This window comes from Manacus vitellinus, unplaced genomic scaffold, assembly GCF_001715985.3.
Source record: "Manacus vitellinus isolate BGI_N305 unplaced genomic scaffold, ASM171598v3 scaffold_26_pilon, whole genome shotgun sequence".
NCBI lineage: Eukaryota > Metazoa > Chordata > Aves > Passeriformes > Pipridae > Manacus > Manacus vitellinus.
This window is the reverse complement of record NW_021939960.1, coordinates 6,860,647-6,879,175: the sequence shown is the minus strand read 5'-3', so window position 1 is coordinate 6,879,175 and position 18,529 is coordinate 6,860,647. Positions and strand designations below refer to the sequence as shown.

The 18,529-nt window shown below is 44.1% G+C and overlaps 1 protein-coding gene across 1 annotated transcript in view; it reads left to right on the top strand.

The window, feature by feature from the left end:
- Window positions 1-30: 30 nt before the first annotated feature.
- BHLHE23 (basic helix-loop-helix family member e23) overlaps window positions 31-18,529 on the top strand; it is a 35,534-nt gene continuing 17,035 nt past the window's right edge. Inside the window, 1 exon segment of the mRNA XM_029960395.1 lies at window positions 31-208. Coding sequence (XP_029816255.1) covers window positions 31-208 — 178 coding nt within the window.

Sequence of the window (18,529 nt, the reverse complement as noted above, 5' to 3'; positions counted from 1 at the left end):
TCCCGGCGGAGGAGGGCTGGGCATCCCGGCATGCACCCGCCCAAAATTGCAGCCCATCGCTGTGCTGCAGCGGCCATCTGGTTGGGAAACAACGGGCCAAGCGGTTCCAGCATCACGTCCGCCAGCAGAGAAGGGGGGATGCAGAAATGCGGGGAAGAAGGAACGTGGTTGGCGTGGTCGGACGCGCGGGACGGGAGCGGTGGTTCCAGTGAGGCCACAGCCCCGCGCCGCGGCTTCCGACCCCCCCGAGGGCAGGTTTCTGCCAGGAGAAGGTTCCCTGCTCCCATCTCTCACTGCACAGATGCATTACGGTTTGCAAGGATTTCCCCCTCATAAATTAGTATCTTCCAGCTGTTTCCTTCCACATAAAATCTCTTCTATTTCTTCTCTTATTGCTTTATATAAACAAACATGAGAGCGGCTCCTTCTAAATAAAGTTATTTGTCTATGTAAATTAATATATCATATTCTCTCCTGAAATATAGAGAGCTATTTGTCTCCAGAGAAATCATGTTGAGTGACATAGTATAACCCTATTCATTTGCATATGCAGATATGTCTAATTATTCAACTTGCAATTAAAGGCTTGTGTGTCAGCAAATGAGACTAATTAGAATCATAGAATCATGGAATCGTTTAGGTTGGAAAAGCCCTCCAAGATCATCAAGTCCAACTGTTCCCCCAGCACTGCCAAGCCCACCACTAAACCATGTCCCCAAGTGTCACATCTTTTAAATCCCTCCAGGGATAGTGATTCCACCACTGCCCTGGGCAGCCTGTGCCAGTGCTGGACACCCCTTTCAGTGAAGAAATTTTCCCTGCTAATCAATCTAAACCTTCCCCTGGTGAATTTGAGGCCGTTTCCTCTTGTCCTAGTGCTTGTTACCTGGGAGAAGAGACTGCCCCCCAACCTGGCTACAACCTCCTTCCAGGTAGTTGTAGAGAGCAATAAGGCCTGACATTATAAGCAAGAGGATGCTTAAATGATGCAGTGTCTCCAAAATTTTTAATAGCTCTTTTTCCCAGTTACCTGAAGGAAGGCAGTGAGTCGCCTTCCGTGAGCATCAGACCCACTTTTACACTGTAAAGGTTGAAAAAGAAGAGTTCAAACTCTGCTCTCACTGCTGATGTCCTCAAAAGCCACCTCGTGTGCCCCATCTCCCCAGTGTGACATGTGGCCGTCACCACACCAGCCCTGGTGCCTGCAGGACCCGTGTTCCTCCCTCCTGTAATTGCCCCAGGTTACTCATCCAGCTCAAAATCAGAAGTGAATCCTGGAACTGATTGAATTAGAGACAAAACTATTTGGATTTGGGAATTGCTAAAACAGTGCTTTTAGGCTTTTTCTTCAAGAATTCTGGCTAGATTTGTTAGATTGTGTTGGGAAACAATCCTCAAGTTGTTCATTGGATTGTTATTCACAGAATGATATGAATAACATTTATCATGGTCACTCAGGACAATGTTTTCACAACATGCACATTGCAAATCAAAATAAATGCATTTTCAGGTAACAAGTTTATTTTCAAAACTGTATTAGTTCTGGTGGAGCCATGGACAATTTTTCACTGGTATAATGCAGAGTTAAAAGTGGAGTTATATTTAAGAAAAGTCGAAATTATCTCATTTTTTTTAATTTTCAAAACAGTACCTCAGGTAGACACCTCAGCCACAATCCAGGAGCACGAACTGCTTCCCATTTGTGATGACTACCTTCCAATGAGAGAAATTATTCTCTGGATGTGCCTTGATTAAATTTGAAAATAAAATGGGATTTAAAATTAAAGAAAGGGAAATGAAACTATCATCAGTACAAAACGGTGGCTTGTTCTGTTGTTTTTCTTCCTGTGAAAGGAAAATGAGAAGAAAGAAAATTAATTTCTAGTTAATCCAAATATGTTGGAAATTTTTTATATTTATCTGTTGGATGGAGAGAGAAACACTGAGGGTAAAAAAACATCTCTCTCCAGAAACAGCTTTCTGAGAACATGTTTTATAATCATTATTCTTTTCTATCTGTTCTGTTATGTCAAGGATGAGAAAGCACCAGTACAAAATTGTAGGAGCACTTTATAGGTCCACAAATCTGGGTGCAAGAATTTAGGATCTGCAGCTTTTCAAGAGACTCAAGATGCCTCTTAGGACCCCAAACAAGAACTACATTTACACGGGAACTCAAACTCATTTGCTCTAACCATGATGCTTAAAGGCATCTTTCGAAGTCCAGCAGCTCTGGGCACTTGGGGGCTTGAAATGTCCTTTTTGTTCTGTTTCTTTATTATCCAGTTTAGTGGGATCTCATCCATCTCTCAGGCTCTTAATGCTTTTACAGTAATAGCTGGCCTTTTCCCTTTTTAACACATCTATTGTAAATTGAAATGATAGGGCTGTTGGTCCTGGCCTGGCTCCTGTTGCCTTCTGCATCAGGCATCTGGCTGAAACACAAGGAGTTAAATCATTTTTAGCATCTGGGGATCACTGACAGGAGTAAATAAGTATTATATAACCTTCCCCAAAAAACATAACAAAATAATAAAGGCAAAATGAGGTTAACTGAAACCATTTCAATAATGTTATAGGCCTGCTTTCAATCAATGAACGCTGGGAAATTCAATGTCTTCAGAGGCTGTGATTTCATTTGAGCTCCCTCCACTGCTGAACTTCTCTTCACAAAGCAATGAGTTAAAGACTTAGCAGCATATTCCTGATACATCTAAAGTGTACTTTTTGTGTTTAATATTCGCTGGAATGGTTGACTTTGCTGGGTTTGGTTATCAAGAGGAATAATAGTTTTCGGTTTCATTGAAGCATAAGATATAATTCCATTATCTTTTTTTTTTTTGATAAAATAATCTGGAAGAAGTGGAGCAAAATGGGACAAGAAATGATTCTATAGACCCTGTTAATTATGTATCCATCATATAAAATAGCAATAATAGCATAATAATTTTTCATTAAATAGGGCATGGGAATATTTGCAGTCTCATACTGTCAAGTAAGAAATGGCTTTGAAAAAACCCACTTACTCTATTTCAATAATGCTAACTAATTTTGGAGCAATTAACACTAAATTTAGGTGCCTACTAAGTAGGAGTTTGGCAATTTTGCAGTTCTGAATAGATCTGTGTGTTGCTTTATACACGTTAAGCCCAAATTCAGCCCTTGTAAGTCGAGGGACTTAAAAGTTAAGACACCTGCTCTAAATTAGGCATCTGAACTAGCAATATAGTTTAGGGACAGGGACCTCAGACTTGCACTTTGCCACCAAGGTGCTCTGTTTTCCAGCCCATATCTGGCTGCAGAACAATTGCATCACCGTATTTTAAATGAATATAATTGAAAGAGGTGCCATCCTATTCTGCCTGCAGGGAACAGCCTTTGAGCATTGATCTTCATTTCAGGTGGCTCAGGGTGGAAATGAAGTAACTCCAGGAAATTACCAATATTTCATCTGAAATGCAAAGCTCCTGGTGCCCAGGAAAGTATTCAGAGAGCAGGTTCAGAGAGCAGCAGGACTCTGCAGTGAGGCAGAGCTTTTCTCTCAGCCTGCTTTCCTGTGAAATACACCAGTTTTGAAGATGGTCTCAATTATCACCAGTGTATGGTGTAACTGAGATTCCTCAGCTTTTACCTGTGTGAGTTTATCCCACGTGTCTGTCAAGGAATGCCACACCTCATGTAATGGGAAAATCCCCTTGCAGACACAGACAGTTGTTTTCTCATTCAAACAAAACCCAACAGTGTGTTGGGTTTCAGCAAAGCAGACCTGTCCTGCAAAATGCAGAACAAGGAGGTTTGGTCCTTGCAGAGGTCCAGCCTTAGAAAGGGAAGGGGTTGCATGTGGAAAACACAGACCATTTGATAAAGAGCATGAGAAGAAGGAAAGAAGCTGCTGCTGCTGCAGCTTTAAATTAAAATGCTGCATCAGCCAGTCCCTCAGGACGTGATAGAAATCTAATTAGTCAGACAATCTGGCACCAAATGTCCTAATTTCCCCAATCCATGTGGGATTTGTGTATTCTCTTATTCACTGCAGTTCTAAATTTCAACCTGAGCCTTTCTAACCCCTCTCTTTTTTCAGCGCAGACATGGGACTCCAGAGAAGGTGATCCCTATCAAAACCTAATTGTTTTTCATAAACCTTTAATTAATTAGACTCAGGCTCATGAAAGACACTTAAAATATTAACAATTTGTTTAGAGACAAGTGCTGGGTGAGGATTGCTGCAGCGTGGCATTTTTGTAAGAAACCCAAATGTAATTAATGTGGGTGGGCGTGCGCTCGGTGTGGGGTCCGGAGGTGGCTGAACTGGGAGTCCTCCCTGAAATGCACTGGGAGCAGCACAAGGAGCATGGCTGGGCTGGGTCATGGCCACAAGGATGGGTGCAGCGTGGGCCCTCTGCTTCCAAGGGTTAAGGGCAGGAGCAGCCTCAGAGTGGTGGGTTTTAAGAAAAGCTCCGAAAAGGCACCAGAGTCCCCCCAGGGTGGCTATAGAGGGCACACTGAGGACAGCAGACTTGTGAGGCAATTAACCCTGTCCTAGGGGACCACGAGCTCCTGGAGCTAGGTGCTGAATTCCCCTGGCACCCTTGGAGAGTGAGGATGCTGGCTCACACAGGATTAAGCCATTCGGGAGTAACAGATTTGAATTTTTTTTCTTTTTTTTTCCAGAGCGGCTATGACCTGTCATGTCAAAGCTTTTTATTAAAGTCTCTTAATCCCCAGATTATCACCACAATAGTTCCACAGGCCCATTCCAGATAAGGCAGGGCCCATTGTGGAGATGCACATTGGAGGAGTTTTAATCTGCAAATTATTGGCATGCAGGACCATGAGGGGCTGCTTTGCTGTGTTGCCCATTGCGTCAAGGGGAATTGAATATTTATAAAGACGACTTCAAATGGGCCATGCACTGTATTCCTCCCACATATGTGCAATCCCCATGTGGCAGAGGAGCCCTGCTGAAAGAAAAAAAACCTGCCATGCCACCAGGACACACACATGGAACCCTTACAGCCTGCATAGAGGTGAGCAGGGATAGGGGAAGGGGCTGTCCCCTCCTCCAAACACCCTGTTTCAGCCACATAGGATACATGAGATTTGATTTTTTTAAGAGAGAAATGATAAAAGTGGAAAGGCAGAGTTGATGATGGAAACTCCATTTCTTTCTTGAATACTGGGGGAGGACAGCAAACAGATAAAGTCCCTGACAGGGATCCTTCGCTGACACAAAATATGCCATGTGGAGCGAAGGCTTATGCTGTATACAAAACTAATTAGCAGTTACCTTCTAGATTCAAGAACAACTCAAGCATCTGTTTCCCTGAAGCGTTTTTAAAAAAAGACATGGCCCTCTTTAAAATAGCCTGACAGATTTTAAAATGTCACCTCTTGGGTCTGGGGGCTCCCAAAGGAGGTGCTGGGGAGCCCAGGAGAGACCATCCCCTCTGCAAGGTGTTCCCAGGCTCCCAGTGAGCTGCAGGGTGAAGCAGGAGGTCCCCCTTGTTTCCCTGGAGGTGTTTGTACAAATACCTTGTTGCATCTCACTGCAAAAGGCATCAAACAAAAATTAACATGGAAATGCTGTATAAACAGGTATCAGCTGGGACCATCGCAAGTCTGAGTGGGGTGGGCTCGGTGACAGGGGGAGCAAAGCCCATGGCACTGAGCTGAACCTCTCCAGCTGCATGAGGGAGGCAGGGTGTGTATATGTATACATGTATATATAGATATATATATATATTCTGCAGATGACCAGCTCCTTCAGGTCTCCCCACACAGATGCTGCTGCACAAGCACTCAAAGAGTGCCACGGCCACTCATAAAGATCCCCCTCCTGAGATCCCAGCTCTGGGTCAGGCTGCAGCATCTGTCAGGGCAGATCAGTCTCAGCCCTCAGCAGCAACCTGAGACCTTCTCTGTCAGCAGATAAGGCCGAGGATAGCCCAGGACATGGCTTGGCTCTCAGGGTGTTATCTCCCAATGCTCGCCAGACGAGGACGTTGCTCAGTCGCTGGGGATCTGGCTCAGGATCTGCAGACTTGGACTCAGCTCCAGCTCTGCCACAGCCTTCCCACACGACCTTGGGCCAGCTGCTTAGGTTTCCTCCATACCTGTTTCCCATCTGTTAGAAAATGACTGGGTATGTTAAAGGGTTCCTGTGAAGATAAGTAAACTGTGGGGCCATTATTAGCTATTACACTGATAGGGCCCCAATGTTCCTATTTTCTGTAGCAGCTCAAGAACTTAAGCAGGCACTAAAAGGCTTCAGGAAAATAAAGCTTTGCCTTTCTGGGGTCCTCTCTCAAAGGAGGTCGGTGTGGCTTGCTCTAGAGCCAGCTCTTCATGCATTTTATGAAATTGCAATGCCCTTATTTTCCCTAACAGCCTCCGTTCCAGCCTGTGAAATGGCCCCCAATAGACTTTGACTCATGGAAACCTTCCAATGTGCTTAATACTACCTGCAATGCCTGTATTAATCATAATGCACAGGTGCCAGAGCCTCTGGAGGGAAGGAGAAAGGGAAGGGGTCGGGTAATTTATTGTTATACAGCCCCAGCATGAGCTGTTGGATTAGTCCAAAAATTACTTTGCTTTCTGGTTCCCAAAGTTCTTGGGAGTATAAAACAGGAGAGAGGGTTATCTGTGAATCATCTGTCATTTCTAAAGCTTTTGGCTACAACCTTTTGGTGACTTGTGGAAAAAAAATTATAAATAAAGTGTGGGGGTGGGGGAAGTGACTAATTGAGTGCAATAATTAAACACAGCTCCCAAAAAAGCTGAGCATGTTTCTTCAGCCATCAGCACCCTGAGTGAGGGGTGGGAATGTCACCAGGGTTTGCCAGGGTTCAGTTACTGCAGAGCAACAGTGTAAGGGGCATGAGTATCTGGCAGGATGCAACAGAGGATTTTCACATGATGCATTCAGTGCATAGGCAAAATGCTGGGGCTGGATATGTCCAAGCCTGGGCAGTGGAGCTGATGCAGGCAATCAGCTCTTGTTGTTGCCCTCTTTGGAGGAAGCCAAAATAAAGGAGGGTTTAGTTCTGTGAGGAAACGTAAGGCAAGGACTAACACCAGCAGGCAAAGGTCAGTGCACCAAGTGTTCACCTGGGCCATCAGATTTGCAGGCAAGGCCACCAGCTTCCCCCAGACATGTGAGTGCACTAAATAAAGCTGGTACCCAGCCTGGAAAACTTCTGCTCCAGCCAATAATATTTGCAGGATAAAATACCCACATCAATATATCCTGTGTGCCAAACAGAACTGTTTGTCTCCACTTGTTCCCCCCCTGGTTCCATTAATAAAGGCAGCCCAAGATACACTGAGCACATTTCCCTCCAGAAATCTCCCCAAACTTGGTGACATTTGGAATCACACAAGGCAGCTGCACCGTGAGATAAAGTTAAATGATGTATTCGGGAACGGCTCGGTTCGGAAGGTTGCGTCTTTCACAGGAGCCTGGCGCCAAAATCCGCATTGTGTTCCTTAAACATGGAATAACTCTTCCTCCCGGATCACATATACTGATGAATACACCGGAAAGGTGGCCGGATTTCTTCATAGCACAGTGCTTTCTTTTCCTGACACATGGATCCATCTGCCAACATCACAGACCTAATTAGTACTCTCTTATTTCCATTCACCGGCGAGCAGGCATGTGGCATCTTTCCACAAGCCCATAAATCCTCACTCGACGCAGGCATGCACCATATTGGGATGGGTGGGATAGAACCCCAGTGAAACTGGCAGTTGCAGTTGCCTTTCCATTGAGGATTAGTGTCATGATAGCCAAAACAAGAGAGACCATCACCCAAAACACAGCCTGGCACAACCAGGCTGGGGATGCGGTTCCGAGTTTCCCAGCCTCAGGTGCCAGGTCCCCATCCCCTAAGAGCCACACACACTGCTCCTGGGTCAGTACAGTTGTTTACAGAGCCAATGTTGGAACTGGATTTGTGTAAAGGTTAAGAAAATCCAGAATAGAGACTTAGTCATAAAGACAGATGTGATTTGTGCAGTTTAATATAATATAGCAAATGCAAGAGACAGTAGAAAGAAATGGCAGGGACAGGATGAACCCTGGAGATCCAGCTCTGAGAAGGGACAATTAGGAAGTCCCTTAAATAAAACAGAAAGGGAGCAGAGGCCCATCTGCCTCCAGTTCTCCTCCACAGAGAACAACACACATCCCCTCCCAAACCTGGCCAGCCTTGCCAGGTCAGAAATATTGTGTGAATATGCACTTGAGGTTATTGTTCTTCCCATGCTGGGGAGAGTTATTTGGAGTCTCCTGCTGGTGTTAAATTAAATTGCCCATATAAATAGCACCTGAGGTGATGGACAATAGATCCTACTGCTTTGCAAGCAGGTTGCTACAATGGGCTGAAAGGTAGAGCTAATGTAACATGCCCTAAAAGGCACCTATTTAAGTTACATCTCATCAGACTTCCTCCTGGTGTAAGTTACTTTAGAGCCCTTCCCTCTACAATGATATCCAACTTCTACTGTCTAAGACACAAATCTACCAAATACATAACCACTTAGTATCAAAGTGCCTTAATTATTCTTACAGTATTATTTTTGGGCTTCCACCACTTTTTCTAAAAATCCATTTGAGTGTCTCAATATTCACATTTCTAACATTTTAAAATATTGCTTCTTATATATATATATAAAAATGCCTGCTCAACAATTACTTTCTTTTTTTTTTCTTAAATATCAATCTTACTTTGCAAGGTTACTCCCTACTGCTCCTTTTTAACATTAAAACAAGAAGTTAAAACAAGTGAGAGAATGAATTTTCCCCCAGGGAAGCTAACAAAATTCATATCCCAGCAAGCAGCATCTCAGGGACCAGTGATGCCAGACACGTACATATGATGTAAAATGCCTGAAATTAGGAATCTATATAGTGTTCAAAAAATAGCAACAGCAAAAGGCTTGGCAGTTTTGTGTTTAACAGGGGTATGGGTGTCATTACTGGATTAATACTAACGAAATAAAAGCACAGATAGGATGAGAGTTAAAAATGGAGGCTTATATTTTTTAAAAACAGAATCTCACTAAGCCAAATTAACCCCTGATGTAAGCCCACTAAAATTGGTGGTGCTACTGGGCAACCAAAGATAACCTGGCTCTTTTGCTTTGTTTTCTACTTATTTTAGAGGAGAAAATAAGTATTAGAGGAGGCTGTTTTTATGCTGCTGGCCAAGAGAGAGAGAGTGAGGACTAATAGTCAAGTCAATGCTCTAAAGTGCTGCATTGCTGTGAAGTATTTAATTCAGATCCTTTTTGTGTTTCTGGGGATGTAGCCTGAGCTGGCTACAAGAAAAAAGGTAAAGTGCAGCCCAGGACTTAGAGTGATGTAAAAAATTAGGGGGGGGGGGGGAATGACAAGAAAATGAAACAACAACAAAAACCTATCAGAGAGTGTGAAATGCACCTGGATCCCTCCTAAGGGTTTGCACATTTGTGTGATTAGAGTCATATTTATAGGAAAATCTTGTCACTTCTCCTCACACTCGGTGGGGCTGTAAAACACATCACTGCTGCTCTCAGGTTTTGGGAGAGCTGCTGAAAACAGGAGAACATGGGCAGGAGGGACAGAGCCTGTGGTCCAGGGGGGTCCCCCAGCCGAGGTCCTGCCTGTGGGGTTTGGTCACAGGAACACACCAATGTACCAAGGGGTTGCTCAAGGGGCACTTTGCTGGAACAACACAAGCCAAAACCCTTTTGGATGCCACTCCAGAGGCTTTGCCCACCATCAGGGGAGGGAGCTGGTAAAGGGGAACACTCTCATTTTGCCTCTGGCCATGATGTGCAGTGCCAAAGCACCGCAAGGGCCCAGGGAAGCATCCCCTTTCTCACCTAAAGGGTCCTGAATAATGTCCAAGAGCAGCATTTCCTCCTGACATCATCCTGTAAGAAAACAGCTGGCATTAAAAGTAACAAACAAACAAGCAAACGAAGGCTCCATTAAAACCTGACATCCTCAATAGCAGACCTTACTCAGTTGTCAGCTTAAAAATCCCAGTGTTCTCTGAAAGATCTATAAAATACAGTAATTATAATTGCTGCAACCAGTGACAGCCCAAGCACTTTGTGTGCTGATCAAGGAATAAGTGGTCACATGAATAAACAGGAGAGTGAGAGAGAACCACAGGGAATGGGAAAAGAGGTAAAAAGGGAAAACAAAAGAGAAGAACCCAAGTCTGTGCTGTCAGTCTTTCTGCTCATCTAAATTGATAGTTGATTTTAGAGCATATCATAACACACCATTGACAGATCTATTTTTCTTGCAGGGCTGTCCAGGTTTATACATTTCAGGTTGCCAGGGCTGCACTGTGAAACCTCACCCAACCCATTTTCCCCAGGAGGAGCTCCTCAGGCAAAAATGGAGATATTTTTTTTTCCAGTTGTCATAGGAATGTGTTGGGCAGCTAATATATATATATACATTTAAAAAAAAAAAAAAAAGGCATGCAGAAAACAGCCAGAGCCCTGAAACAAAGATAAAAGCCTAAACAAGTGCACTGAAGTGTAAGGTTAAATGGAGAGAGAGGGAAAACCCATTAGGGACAGTAGAGCTTTGGAAAAGTGTGGGAATAATTCTTAAGGAGAAAGGAGTGGTGAGGTATATCTAAAAGATAAAGAAACAGAAATCAGAAAAACATAGAAAGCTATTGTTGGAGCCCAGGACAATACCAATTACTTTGCTCAGTCAAAATTGACTCTGGCAGAGATGTCTGGTCTGAAGCAGGGTGGTATTTCTGACTGTATACTCCTTTCAGGGCCTGGCTGCCTGAACACAAACAGAAGCAACGTTGTCACCACAAAAATAATAAAACAGCAATCGTTCTGTTGGCTTGTCACATATTACAGCTAATTATTTAATTACTCCAATTTAAAATTTTACTAGATTCAGCATCAAAGCATAAAAATCTAGTGATTGCAGTGTCAGAAAGGAATAATATAATTAACGTATTTAGTAGTAACATATTAAACTGTTGATTGCACTGCATTAATCAGCAGAGATGATGTGATACATGGAAGCTGTGTGAAATACATGCCTGTATGGGACTGGGCTGTCTTCCTCCCCATCCCACCACTTACACATCCATGGGGTGGGAGGTGCTGGTGGAGGAGGGGAAGAGGAGAGAGGCAGACCCATTTCTCCTGCAAGAGTCTGTGAAGGCAAGCTGGAGAAGAGCTGATGGCATCACCACAGAGACACATGCTGAGCTCAAGGCTCTGCACCATCTCCGCAACCAGGCCCAAAGCACAGATGTCAAATTTGGGGACACATCTGACATTGTCCCAGGGATGTCCTGGAGAGCCCCTGAGCTGCTCAGGTTTACACAGACCTGAGCCCACAGACCTCAGCTTCACACTGTTTCTCCCACAGAGACACATACTCCAGACTGAAGCATGTAAATTAATCAAGTTTTAATTCCCAGAGTTACTCACAACACACCAAACTCAGGAGAAGCTGGGGAGTGGAATTCTTGAGGCAATAGGTCCTTTATTTTTATAGTGCTCTCCAATACAGGCTTGCTGGTCACCAGGCAATTAGAAGCAGAGAAATTGTTTCTGCCTGACATAACGTGATAACATTTATTTTTCCCTCCATGGCTCCAGAGCCAGGCAGCCAACAGAGGGAGCAGGAATTCCCGAGCAGTGTGACGTGCCTGAGCTCTGCCATCCCCTCGCCTGTTTGATTGCTGATCATGCTGGCACACAAACTAGGAGACAGCAAAAAGTGCCAGCCCTGGAGGAATAACCTGCTCTGAACTGCCTTCTCCTGCAACAGGACACAGCTCAGCTCTTCAGAGGACCCTACTCCAAACGTGAGCCGTGATCTGAAAATATGAAAATGAAGCAAGACACCAGTGAAGACAAGGCCAGTCTGGAGAGAAGGCTGTGAAACAGCAAGAGAGGATAAGGGTTTATGTTTTTGATCTTAAGCTCTTCTACAAAGTAATTCCCTGGTCAAGAAGCGAAAAGATATTAGGTGAAAAAGATGTTAGGTTAAAAAATATTAGATGACAAAAACCAGACATATATGTCTAATAATTACAAATTGCACCAATTCATTTTTTCAGATTAGTTTCTGTCTGAGAAGAAACATTGTATATTCCCTTTCCTCCCTCAGAAAGCACAAGGTCTGCTTGCCTTTCTTATGAGACTAGTCATGTTCTCCAGCATCATACAAATCCATGCCACAGCAGAAATTCTCCCTGCACCCATCCAATTTCCAGACCCACATCTATCCACGTGCACTTTGCTCTCCAGCCACGCCTGGGATAGCTACATAAGTGATTTTTTTTATGGTAGACCTGTTTCTTTATCCTGACTGAAAATGCCATTATACTACAGCTTTATTTAAAAGCTATAGATTTTTGTTAGTGTTCACATCATGGCCAGGTTTGAACTTCCCAGTGTGCTGCTTTTTAGGGACAAGCTGTGAAGCTGAACAAACTTTGCAGGGTTTCACAACAGCAAGTGAGAGATGGACGTGGACAGCAGAGGGGCACACCCAGCTGATCCCAGCTGCTAAATTCCAGACTGCCCCAGCTGCCTGTGACTTCTCATCCACACATAAATGAGGCATTGTTGCAAGACCAGCGCAAACTCTATTCTTCACATTAAAAGAAATAATTTACTTAGGGTTTTTTTTTTTCCTCACCAAATAACAGAATTCAAATATATTATTTGAAAAATTACATTTTCGTTTTCCACCTCGCTGCGTCCAATGATTGTGGTGTGATTATTAAACACTTCATAAATAATAATGTGACATTTTTAGATTGTGCGTCTGATTAAGCAGCCATTCTTCTCTCCCTGACTGCAGCCGTGGACAGATGAGATTGCTGCAGACACAGCAATCTTTGTGGCTCCTTCCCCGGGGATCAGGGATCAGAAGTCACCCCGTAACCCAATTAAATCCAAGAGGATATGAGCTGATCACTTCGGGCCAGCTCCAAAATTCACATCCAGCGATGGGGCATCTTGGCATGAACTTCTCTGAAGGGCAGCTCTGACCCATGAGCAGAACTCAGTGCATTTTCTAGGGAGGATATTTTACATAATGAGTCACTTTCTCTGCAGTGGGTAATGATTTTACTCAATTATGGTTCGGTATTAAGAAGCCTGCTCTAAGAGCAAGCAAGCAGTTCCAGATGAAGACAGAACTAAATCCAGAGAACTGAAATATAAGACAAGACAGGTTTCATCTAGAAGCAAATAAGTGAACCTGAGAGATAAATACTCTCTCAATGAGGGATCAGAGTCCTTTGAGGATCAGTGTGTTGCAGAGACCCTCCTCAAAAAGTTTACTACCCCTTTTTCACAGGCAAAAGAAATTTAGTAAAGAAATTTATTACATAAAGAGCCAAAATCCAATGTCTTTTATCCCTTGGTTATTCCAGTGCCTGAGATGCAGCTGTGCCTCTCAGAGCTGTCATAAAGCTGCACAGATGTCAGTGAAAGGGACCGTCTCCTAACCCAAATTTTCTCTTGCCTAGTAGAGCATTCGGGTGAGTTAATCCCAGTCAGAAAACACAAATGCTTTTCTTTTCCTTTTCTTTTTTTTCCTGAGCACAATCACCATTTCAGAAAAAAATGACCAAAGAAAGCAGCCCCTATCCATAAACCCTCCCAGCCATCTGTCTGGATATTACTGACCTTTAATATTATGCAGGCGGGAGGTGGAAAGGACGGGATAAGGAGTTGGGGTTGGGGGGGGGGAGGAGTGGAAAAATGTCATCTCTGTAACAATGACTTATTGCATTTGGATAATGTCTCTTCTTGTCCCGCTGCTAACATGGTAATCTCTCTCCACCTACTGCATGTCAATAATGCAATAACCTGCTCCCCGCCTGCATCAATAACACAACAGCCGCTCTCGGCTTTCAGCAGCACTGATGAATTCTAGAATTGCAACAGCTCAGATGGTCCATGCTAGCTCGTCCCTGCCTCCCACCCTCATTACATTTTAATTTCACTTTAAAGACAGTTGCTATCAGCATTGTTTGGCTACAGCTTCTGTAAAATAAGCTCAGGCTGTATTTGAGCTCAGGAGGCTCCTCGGCTCAGCGCAGGTGTCGTTGTGTTTACTATCGGTGTGTTTGGATATTCTCAATTGAAAAATTAAGGCAAGATTTGCCAAGGACTTAACTGGCCAACAGCTCAATGTATTCTCCAAAGAAGCTGTTCTGAGCTCAGCACTTCTGAAAAACTGTTGCTTATGCTTCAGAGTATGGATGGCAGGTCAGATGCTCAGCTCGCTGTCCCCACTGCAGCCTTCAGATCTGTGCCAGTTATACCAGTCCATCAGTTATTGATTAATCAGGTTGGTTTAAAGCATAAACATACACAAGTGCTCTCCACAGACTTGTAAAGTAAGTTATGTTTAGAAAAAAATTGATATAATAACAACAGCTAAAAAATAGATAAGCTAATGTGACAGGATGGAAAAAATATCTGAAAGCATAATCAAGTATGGTTCATATCAGAGAGCATATGGCAAAAAGATCTTGTATGAGAATCCTTAAACTACAGTGGGCCTCACACACTGATTAATATCACCTCCTCTGTATAGTCTAGCATGGATGGATTCAAGAAGAAGCTGATAATTTTCAGAAATGCTGCTCCTCGTAATGATAGAAGATGAGGTTTTGTGAGTTATGTTGAGAATTATTGGCAAAGGTTAGGTGATTTCCCACTGGTGCTGGAGGGAAAACATTGCTTGCAAATTACCAGCATTTGTCAGTACTAATATCACATCCCCCAGCAACCTCAACTGTCAACATTAATAGGTGTCTTTACAGCAAAAAGGGGTGACGATAGTCAGGCTTGATCAGACCTTGAAATGAGAAGAGGAGCATGATACAGAGAATAAAGACATGGAAATGTGCTTGCAGTGGCTCTTGCCTTAGCTCTCAACATCCCACCCAGAGCTGTGTGGGTGGCACTACTTACCACGCTCTGCCAATTATCACATTTGCTCCCCTGTTCACTCACTTCCCATCTCTCTCATTCTCTGGGTAGATTTTGTTAAGCCTCTTCCATCCTCGATCTTTCCAGTGATTGCTCTGCTTTCACCTGTGTATCATTAGCCCAGTGTTTCTTTTTCCTAGAATAAATGCAAGATGCTATTCCAAGAAATAAACAAAGGATGCAAGGCAGGAAAGGTTTTCTGGTGCCTGGGTACTGTCGGGCCTCCAGTCTCTTGTACAGCCCTTGGGCTGGGAGTGTCCTGGATCCCATGGGCTCCCACTGCTCCCCAGGAGGGAAGGTTAGTGATATGCCAGGCTTCTAGTAACCTCGCTCCCACCCAGGCACAGCAGCAACTCTATCTATCCCTTGCAGTATCTCACCCTCTATTTAAACCTTGAAAGCTTTCAGTATTCCTTAAATGGCAGAGTTTGGATCGCTCTGGGAGACAGCCCAACATACAGCCATGTTTACCTGGTCTGGGAGTGCAGAGCCTCAACAGCCTCCTCAGATAAAACCAACACAGAGAGAGGTCTACACTCCCAGCAGGACAGGAACCATCACTGGTGCTCAGCAATTAATTAGTGCTTTGTTGAAGAGTTGCTAAGGTATTTTCCCTCCTTGCTTTCCCTTTGTACATGTCATGGGAAAGGACCTGACAGCACTTGAAATTCGTCTCTGGTGACCTGTCTGTGTTTCAAGCAGGCAAAATAAACCATGACTTGGCACCCTACATCTTCATCTTCCAGGCTGCACAGCCCATGCAGCGGGGGACAGGGATCAGCTTTGTCCCTGAGTCAATGCACAGGCTGATGTGTGGTTTGGTACCCCACCCAGGGAGAGCATGTAAACCACAGACATCTGCTCTCCTGAGCCTTTCAGCACCAGAGGTAGCGTTAATTTAGGTCGGCCACAACCAGAGATAAAAATCATTTCCATTCGACTCCTCCTTCTGTCAAACTGAATACAATGCAGTTCACTTCTTCACCTCGCCTGGCCCCGGGGTGATTAACGTTAGCAAATGCAATCAGCCCGTGGCCACATCGCTGCTCTCCATTAATGCAAAACTGGGGGAGGGCCTTGCGTGCTATCAGCACAAAAAGAGAGCCTCACCTTTTAATATGGTCATTCCTCACAGGGCTGATAGTGATAAAAGAAGCCGTCAAAACAGATGGACAGCCCAGCCCAGGCAGAGATAGGAGATTTCTGCTGATCTCTCAGGGAAAGAGAAAGAAAAGCACTCAGCAAGCACTGCACACATTCTCAGCAGTGACCACTCGAGGCTCTGGTAGGGTCACAGCCTTTCCCATCCTAACTCCACTCTGTGTGTGTCACTGCAATCTCTCCTGCTGCCACTCCCTCCCTGCTGCAACACGGCTGCTCCCTCTGGAGCACGGGCTGAGTTTCCCAAGCAGGTCCCACTGCAGATCCTGCTGAGGAGTGCAGCCCCTGGAAAAGGCAGAGAAAAGGGTCACTGCTGGCACATGGTGCCCAGGAGCACTGCTAAATTTTGCAGTCTGGTTCATTTGAACATCCTACTTTTCCCGGAGGCAGGGTTATTAGTACTTCAGGTATACTTAAGCAGGTTTTCCCACTATTGCAGATGGCTAATACACCATCAGAATCAAAGGCTCAAACCAATTTCCCCGTCCTTCTCACCAGCAGTTAAATGCCAGGCTGACCATGTGGCATTCCTTGTCACATAGAATCATAGAATGACCTGGATTGGAAAGGACCTTAAAGCTCATCCAGTTCCACCTCCTGCCATGGGCAGGGACACCTTCCACTAGACAGTTGCTCAGAGCTGCACCCAATCTAGCCTTGAACACTTCCAGGGATGGGGTATCCACAACTTCTCTGGTCAAACTGTGCCAGTCTCTGCTCAGACAACTTTGAATGCAGATGCAAATGCTGATTCTGCCAAAACCCTGCATCTAAAGGCCCAAACTACCATCAACGACAAAAAGCTTCTTATCTGAGGAGTGTTTGGTTCTTGGATTGTGAAAACCCCAGATGTTGACACTAAGCTATGAAAATCAGAAAAAGTGCCAGGTTTAATGCTCAATATCTCATTCTAACCCTGTCTGTGATATTACAGTTCTCTAACACACACCACCCACACAAGCACAGATCCAGATAATGTAAGAACTAATGATTGTGTCTTTAACAACCTAATTCACCCTCTATAAAATGGGTGAAGGGATACAAGTCTGGTTGCCCTTGGGACTGGACTGTTGATGTCTCTGTGCAGCAGTATGGCTTGAAAAACTGTGCACATTTTGAAAACTTTTTTCCTTTAAACTCTTTTCTATGATCCAAAGAGTTGTTGTTTTAAGGCAGTTGAATTCATTATTCTCCTCAGATAACATTAAATGCTCAAGTGCATTTTTTTTATTTCTCCTTTCTTTCCCTGCACCCTCCTCTTTGGCAAATAGGACTCCCAAGTCCCTTCTGATCACTAATAACATGGGCTTTCATACCCTCCTGGAACAAGTGAAATTTCTTTGACGTCTTAACTTTGCACAAATAGATTTTAATGAGGGAATATCACCTTGCCTTGAGCTAACTCTCTTCCTTTGCTCTTCCAAGGCTTTTGTAGTCACTTCCTTACAACTTACAGAAGATTAAAGTTCAGCAAAGTGTTTGAACACTGCACACCATTTCCCCAGGAACTTTGTTTATTCACTTCAGACTGTCACAGGAGGGACACACTTTCAAAGATATGATGCAAATCGGGCAAAGGAAGAACATTTTCTGCAATTCTCCATTGTCCTGACATGGTCTCTCCTGTCCTCCTGGGGGGCTGCATGCAAAAGTACCTCCCACTGGGTGACAAACAGGGTGATGCTACTAATATAAATAAGGGGCTCTGAAAAGCCTTAAGTGTAACTTGTGTAACTTGCACTTGTCAAAGGTATTGGGAGAGCACAATAAATGTGGAAGAGAATACCTAGGTACTTGCCAGAGGATGCATCAGTTCATGTTCAAACTTCACAGATTTAATGAAGACAACAGCCAGGAAGGACATTAGCCTCTAAGTTCTGAAATTAGAAGAGGACATTAATCTGGAGTTAGGAAATATTGATCCTATTGTCAAATTCCTCTCCATGCTCCTCCCAAAGCAGAGACAACACTCTGAGAAGCCAGACATATCCCAAGCTGTCATTTTAAGAAATGTTCCCAGCCCAGAGAGACACCAAGGGATGGACTCTTCCCAGAACAGTTGCCCTCTGGGATGGAGGGAAGTGTCACTGTGAAATGTGGCACAGCACCGAGATCCTGGGCAGACGTTCACTGAACCCATGAGTGGGATTCAGCTGTGCCCCTGCAAAAATCTTCCCTTTGCTGATAATTTACTGTAATTAAACCATATGTAAGACTCTTACACTCTGTCAGAAGCAGAGACCTTCTGCTGCCCATATGCCAGAAAGACAAATGAAGGGCAAAGCTCCCACGAAGAAGGCAAACTTTAGCTTCTTGATTAAAGAACAGAAAAGGCACCTTCCATAAATGTGTCTGCTGATGCTCAGAC